The sequence below is a fragment of the Vulpes lagopus genome, chromosome 1 (genome assembly GCF_018345385.1).
Source record: "Vulpes lagopus strain Blue_001 chromosome 1, ASM1834538v1, whole genome shotgun sequence".
Taxonomy (NCBI): domain Eukaryota; kingdom Metazoa; phylum Chordata; class Mammalia; order Carnivora; family Canidae; genus Vulpes; species Vulpes lagopus.
Window position 1 is genome coordinate 38,293,407 of NC_054824.1, and position 7,452 is coordinate 38,300,858.

The 7,452-nt window shown below is 35.9% G+C and overlaps 1 protein-coding gene across 30 annotated transcripts in view; it reads right to left on the reverse strand.

Moving 5' to 3' along the window:
* Window positions 1-2,913: 2,913 nt before the first annotated feature.
* Window positions 2,914-7,452, reverse strand: part of RIMS1 (regulating synaptic membrane exocytosis 1) — a 477,727-nt gene continuing 473,188 nt past the window's right edge. For all 30 annotated transcript variants that reach the window (XM_041766486.1, XM_041766386.1, XM_041766468.1 and 27 more), the window contains 2 exons: window positions 7,189-7,328; window positions 2,914-5,567 (listed from right to left, as the gene is read on the reverse strand). In XM_041766486.1, coding sequence (XP_041622420.1) covers window positions 5,349-5,567; window positions 7,189-7,328 — 359 coding nt within the window. In that variant the 3' untranslated portion in view covers window positions 2,914-5,348. The remainder of the gene's footprint in view (window positions 5,568-7,188; window positions 7,329-7,452) is intronic.

The window sequence follows — 7,452 nt, forward strand, 5'->3', positions numbered from 1 at the left end:
CTTCTTTATTAATACTCTGCTTGAGAGCTGGTATGTTATATTCAAGAAGTTTGATAATGCAAATGGTGAGTACAGTCAGAGGAGGATGCAGAGGAGAGAATTATAGGACAAAAGTTTTGGAAAGAGGGCTCAGCAGATACAGAAGAGTTCACTTGCCTCCTTTCCCTATTTCCTCACCTCCTGTAGGCCAAGTGCTTGGGATGTACAACAGGAGACCTTACTGGCTGGGAATGTGTTGGGTCTTTTCCATGTAAGTATCTTGGCTGTAGACATCTTTGCCTCAAGCATTTTTACCACACAGCTAACTGTAAGGCAATTTTGCTATAAAAGGTAAAATCACAAAAAATATAAAAATGAATAAAATTTTAATAAATAAAAATTCATTAAAAAGGACATAATGAAACATGGAAAATGAATAACAAAATTAAAAAGCCTTTATTGTGAAATATAAAATATTTGAATACGGGGCAGCCCGGGTGGCTCAGTGGTTTAGTGACGCCTTCAGCCCAGGGCCTGATCCTGGAGTCCGGGATTGAGTCCCACATCAGGCTCCCTGCATGGAGCCTGCCTCTCTCTCTCTCTCTGAATGAAGAAATAAAAATCTTAAAAAAAATATATTTGAATACATTTAAAATGTATGTAGATTCATGGCAATGCTGTGCAAAAAGATTTTGTGGTTTGTACCTATCTTTGAAATTTTTCATTCTTTGTATTACACACATTTTTTTTGCTTGTTGATTTGTCTCTTTGTTCAGCATATACTTTTTAAAATAAATCTTCCTTCATTAAGCAAGGTATCAGTTTCCAAATACTAGGATGTATATTTGTAACTGAGTTTTGTATTGCTTAATGAAAGCCTTCTACACTGTTGTTTTGGGCATAATGTTTTTTTTTTTTTAATTATTATTTATTTATGATAGTCACAGAGAGAGAGAGAGAGAGAGAGGCAGAGACACAGGCAGAGAGAAAAGCAGGCTCCATGCACTGGGAGCCCGACGTGGGATTCGATCCCGGGTCTCCAGGATCGCGCCCTAGGCCAAAGGCAGGCGCCAAACCACTGCGCCACCCAGGGATCCCAGGCATATTGTTCTTGACATATTGTCATTGATAGATGTCCTAAAGTTCTATGGGTTCAAAATTCCATACCATTGTAATAGACTGTTATGAGAGCTAAGATTTACATAGTATAAAAATGAAAATACTATGTCAATGGAGAAACTATCAACCAGTTGATGAAACCAACAATGTCAGATCAAACCATCAACCAGTTTTGTTGTTGTTTTTATGTTATAGAGTGAAATTGCCTGATAGCCAGTTTTAGTTATATGGTGAAAAGGTTTGCGGCAAAAATACTTGTGGACAAGAGGTCTATGGTCAAGATGCTTATGGCAAAAGTACTTAGAATTGGCTGGAAGTTGCGTTAAGGCAGAGTGGTTTGGGTTAGAATTCTTTCCTTTCTTTCCCATCTGATGGACTCTTCATTCTTAAATAAAGTTGATCTAGCTCAACTGTCAGGGCATAATGGAGGATGCAGTGTTTAGCAGGGCAGGTTCTGGAGTCAGACTTTGGTTCATATCCCAGTTCCATCACTAACCAGTGCTGTGACCTTTGGCCTGTTATTCATCTTCTCCAAGCCGCAGATCCTACACTCGAAATAGAGTTATAAGAGTTCTTAACTCTTAGGGCTATTGTGAGAATTAAAGGCAATCCAATAGCCCTTTGCATACAAATGAAAATACATTACTGTAATTATTTATGTCATGATCTCTCTTAGTAGATAAAGAGCTCCTTTAAGATGGTCAGGGTTTTTTTGTTTGTTTGTTTTTCTTTTGTTTTTCATTTTTACATCCCAAGTAAATATACATGACATCTAGTACTCAACAAAGCCCTTAATAATGTTAGTTAAGTATAATCAGAACATATATCTCCGGCTGGGATTTCTAGATATTAAGTTGTCAAAGTCAGCAAAAAACCCATGAAGACAGCAAAATTGCCTTTCTCATGGTTACTAACTCTCCACCACTGTAGGCCCTGAAGTCATCATGCCAGGCAGACTTACCTGATTTGAAGAGAGATTTCTGCTTTTCTCTGTCTAGACAAAGAATTTTAAGGCTGTATTTAGTTGCCTCCTGTTTTAATGTCAGACTTGCCCTTGCTCTCCCCTGGTTATGTGTTAAACAGCTCTGCTTTGACAGCTTGATGTAAACTGAACTAATCTGTTGTTTTTGTCTTCTTGACCCAATCTAACAGATAATTTCATGTCTTGTAGACCAAACAACTGGTTGACTCAATAGGGTAAAATTCAGTCAACTGTTTAAAAAACTTTAAACAACTGATATAGTGACATGTCTCACATTGCTTTATTGTCTCAAATTTGATACTGATTTAGTTGTGTTTATTTTGCTTTATGTTAAAGCCAGTGTGGTCTATAAAAATATTAAGGTTTTTAAAAAAGTAGAGACTGGATCCTAACAGTGATTTACTACAAATAAACTGCAATATGAAATTATTGCTTACCAAGTATTTTGTGAGGATAATTATGAAATACATGAACACACTTCTGGAGAAGCAAAGAGTCTTAAAATTAAATTAAGACAGCTAATAATTTCTCTTTTAACATATTATTTATGAAGATTCATCTACTATATGTGAATACATATTTATTCCCTAAGAACCTACTAAAGATAATTTAATGGATTGCTTGGTTTGTTAAGTTGGCCTCATCTAAGGCAAAGATTTATAAATCAGTCAGGAGTTCAAGAAAAGATGGAATGAGGAGACAGGTTGCTTTGATGAGAGACGCGGGAGTTAATATTCTGATATGTGACATAACTGGAAATGATTTGGCAATTGGACAAGAGAGTTGTCTCTTTTATTAGCACACTCAAACAGCAGCAGAAAAACAACCTTCCATTTGATTCTTACCGAGATTTATTGTTTTTAATAATGCCACTTTTCAGAAGTATAGTCATGTGTTCACTTAGACAGGCTAACAAAGTGAAAACTTGTATGTGATGCAAAGTACCCTTTGGGCGTAGATTAAGACAGATATAGTGCAGTGACAAGTCAAGTCAAATGCCCACAGCAGACAACAAATCTCAGCCTCCCTTTCCCATGATCTGGCTCCCATTTTGCACCATAGAACCCACAATGGAAATCTGGCAAAACATAGAACACAGATGGCTACCAACTGACATGAAAAGTAAATTTTATTAAACATGTTTACATACATGAGTTGTTCATTTTAAAAGCACAGGGGAGTGTTAAGACAAGTGGTCAAAATAGAAAGATACTACCCAATTATAATTAGTTGATTGTTGGCCACTAAGACAGAACGGAATCTAGTAGAAGTGCACCAATGCTTCAGTTCTTCCTGCTCAGCATGGTGAGTATAGTGGTCAATCTGTGCCCTGTGGAATGATGGGCAGATAATTCTGGTATGTGTAAATAATAATAAATAATTCACTTGGTGCAGGCAGTATGTCTATGGATTAAAACCTAGTGTGTAACACAGTGTCTACATGTGGTACAGCCCCACGGTAGGAATCTACACCAAAATATTAATTAGAAGGAATTTGGTCCATACTACATCACGTTTTCCAGAGGGTAAAAAATAAAGTCCATCTATAGACATTTCACCCCAAACTCACAGATGGAGTATGGCTAAAACCTGCAAAATGTCTATAACAAAAATGGATGGCTTAGATTTCTTGGTTATTTCAGTAGAGTAATTAACGAGCAAACTGTACAAGTACATGCAACATACAAGCTGGCCTAAGGTGGAACTAACATACATTATTAAATAACCTTTTTTTTCATTTTTTTCTTTTCTTTATTCTTTTTCTTTCTTTTCCTTTCTTTTTCTTCGTTTGTTTTTTTGTTTTTGTTTTTTTTTTTTTTTACAAAACGTGCATGCAGCTTTGAACAGTTCCAAGTCATGCTGCTCTATTTGTGTGATCACAAAAATTGAATGACTCATAAAAGGAGGGAGAACATATCAATGCATCTGCAGAGTCTGCAGTTTGTAGCACTTATACAGAATGTCACAAGGGAAATTCAAGGCCAAGAAAAACTCAAATGAAGAAAATGCAAGTTGAAAATTTGACTGTTTTATTCCCCCCACCCCAGAAGTAAGATACTTTGCATTAAAAAATCAAGCTTTGTGCTTGCATCGATCTCAAAGAAATGTAAACTAAAATTTGATAAAAACATCACTTTAGTGCAGAATATTTCAACTGGAATTTCCAGTGGAATACTGGACAGCTCATACCATGGTCTTCCTGGGGCAGATGGGTGTGTCTACGTGGAGACATGGCCGAGAGGCCTGGGCATAACTGTAAGTGTTTTCAGCTCAAATCTGTTTCTAGTTTTTAGTCACCATTTTGGGGAGTCAAAAGTATGGTTTATACACATGAGCATATACTTTTTTGGGGGGATATCAGAAAGAAGAAGTTATTATGAGGAGAGTTTCCAAAGTACAGTTATGTGGTTAGTTTTAATTCCCAGCATTTGTTGCAGGTTGACTTCTTTAAAAATCTTCCATGGAGAACAATGGAAAACATAAATTAATTTTTTAGAATGCAAACAGATTATTCTTCATTAAAAAAAAGTGATTCTATGATTATTTGTTTTAGAAGATAACTTTTTGTTTTCTGGGTTTCCACACATAAGACTGAAGTATCATAAAATGAAAGCCAGTGAAACCCTTCATTGGCCTCATCTTGCCTAGTTGTTGAACACTTTGGGGAGATGCCACAGAGACTGCTTCAGCCCTTTTTTGGTGCTTTTGAGAAAAGAAAGGAAAGGTCTTTGTAAGCATCATGAGGCCTGTCATGACATATCCAAAAACTAGTGGAAATAACAAATACAGTGAAAAATAAAACAGATCAAGAAACCAAAACCCAACAAATAATACACAAATAAAACACACAGAGAACAAAATTTCTCAAACACCAAGGAAATAACACTGCTTGTGGTCTGTGCAGAAACGTGTAAAATATAACTTTTCAGAGTGAGAGTTTCCAGTTTGTTCAATTTGGGGTGCGCACGCGTGTGTATGTGTGTGTGTGTTTGTGTGTGTGTATTTGAAGTTTCCTCTTTTTCTGTTTGTTCGAAGCATCAGTGACTCTCACTAGCATGTTGACTCTTACTGTAATTTGATAGACTGTCTTGTTCTGTCATATGAAGCCAGGTTCTAAACAACAAGTGGGACATATGATTGAAAACTACTACAGGCAAAACACAAGTTGATTGTCTGTCTCCAACAATGCTTTTGATCATGAAATATCTGGTTCAGATTATTATCCTGAAAGGTAGAGTTTCACTGGAATGACTCTTGTATGAGTTCACTATGAGCGGATGCAGGGAGGCCCAGTTGAACTTTCCAGAGATGACTGGGAAGCCCGGCGGGTCAAGGGAGTGAGTGTGGGATCCACCAGGGATGATGGTGGGAACAACTTGTACCATCCAATTACCATACTGGAGAGATCAAGTTCTTCCAGCAAGATCTGTGCCACACCCATAAAGCATTTATGGTCCATTCTGCCATAGTCCCCCCAGACGATCACCTGCAGAGACAGAGAAATGCCATACAACTTGAAGGCTCTTTTTTTTCATATTTGAAGGCTAAAAACAACTATTCTGTAAAAGTGGGCCAATCAGTGAAGCAGAGGAAATGAATATAACTGACACCAAAGAGGGAGAACAGAGAAAGATACTAACATTAAAGTGCTCAAAGGGACACTATATGATAATTTTTATTTTTTATTTATTTATTTATTTTTTTTAAAATTTTTTTTTTTATATGATAATTTTTAGATTTGATAATGTTTCCCTATCAATGAGGGGTATTATCTACATAAACCATGTTAAAGAAGTAAATATATAAGTTTATTTATCTATCTTATCTAATAAGTCATGTACAGGGCCAGATAAATAAAAATTAAAATATGTATATTTTATACATATGTATAAATTAAAATATGTATATTTTATACATATGTATAAGTTAGCAGAGCAAAACAACATAATTCAGTGTACAGACGAGTGTGTATATGGATGATGATGGAGTATGTGTATGTATGTATATGATCACGGATTATGTACAAAGAATGAGAACATTCATTACATTTCTTTTACATTATGTACTTGTTAGTGATGTGACAGGTTGAAAAATAATTGTAAGCCAGTGCCTTCTGAGCATCTGCCTGACAATTCTGATTTGATCAGATGATTAATAAGTCCTATTGCTTATAGGCAGTTAGTACAATCTGGGTCAACTCCTACTGGCATTAGATAAGCATTCCATTACACTTACTCCTACTAGGTTCTGTTTTTCAATCCTTTGGTCATCTGTAAAGGTTCTCAACTGAAATCATTCACCGGCTTACAAGACTGCTTAAACTTGCCTTTTCAATTTACTGAGTAATTTTGCCAAATTATTTAATCTCTGTGATCCTCATACATAATCTGTATAATGGGGATTATGATATTTTATGCACACAATAGTTAAAATGTTTAAAAGAAGTGTATGTTTAAAAGAATGTATGGGGGGTGTCTGGGTGGTGCAGTCAGTTGACCGTGGGATTCTTGGTTTTGGCTCAAGTCAGGGTCTTGGGGTTGTGAAATGGAGCCCTGCATCGGGCTCTGTGCTCAGCATGGAGTCTGCTTGGGATTCTCTCTTCCTCTGCACATCCCCCCTGCTCTCTCTAAAATAAATAAATCTTAAAAAAAGAAGTCATGTAATAGAATTACTTAATATGTCTGATATTCACCAGTCCTGAATATTCTCTTTTTCTTTCCTTTCTTCCTTTTTGTATCCCATGTCTGGCACATAGCAATGCTCAATAAATCATTGCATCATTTGCCTTCTATCTATCTACCTACCTACCTAGCCAGCTATCTATTGAGAAGAGGGGGTGTGAGAGCAGGACAAAAACGGAAGGAGAGGATGGGGAGAAGGAAAAAAACAAGGGAGATAAAATAAAAATTATGTTTTCCATTAGATTCATCAGATATTTTTAATACTACATATTGTTTATATTGTAATTTAACAATTTGTCTTTTTCTACTCAAAGATGTTACACATTTCTCCTTACTGAAATTTATTCTTTTCATGTTTGACCACCTCTTCAGTGTTTATATGAATAATTTGGACATTATAATGTAAAAACTCAAACTTTTACTAACCTGAAGAACTTTACCCTGTGGACTTTCATCAAAAACCAGGGACTGTTGATATAAAGGATCAAGGGTTTTTCGTGCAATTCTTGTCTTCTTTTTGGCTATACAGGCCCCGTTTTCCAAAAGATATACTTTGACGTATGGAGCTGAACAAAGTAATATTTAACATATAAGAAGTTAATCCTTCAGTGAAATTGATTTGGAGAATGCTTTATTAGAGAATTAGAGATGTTTATTGAAAAGTTCCCCATTGATTATTTAAATCATTTT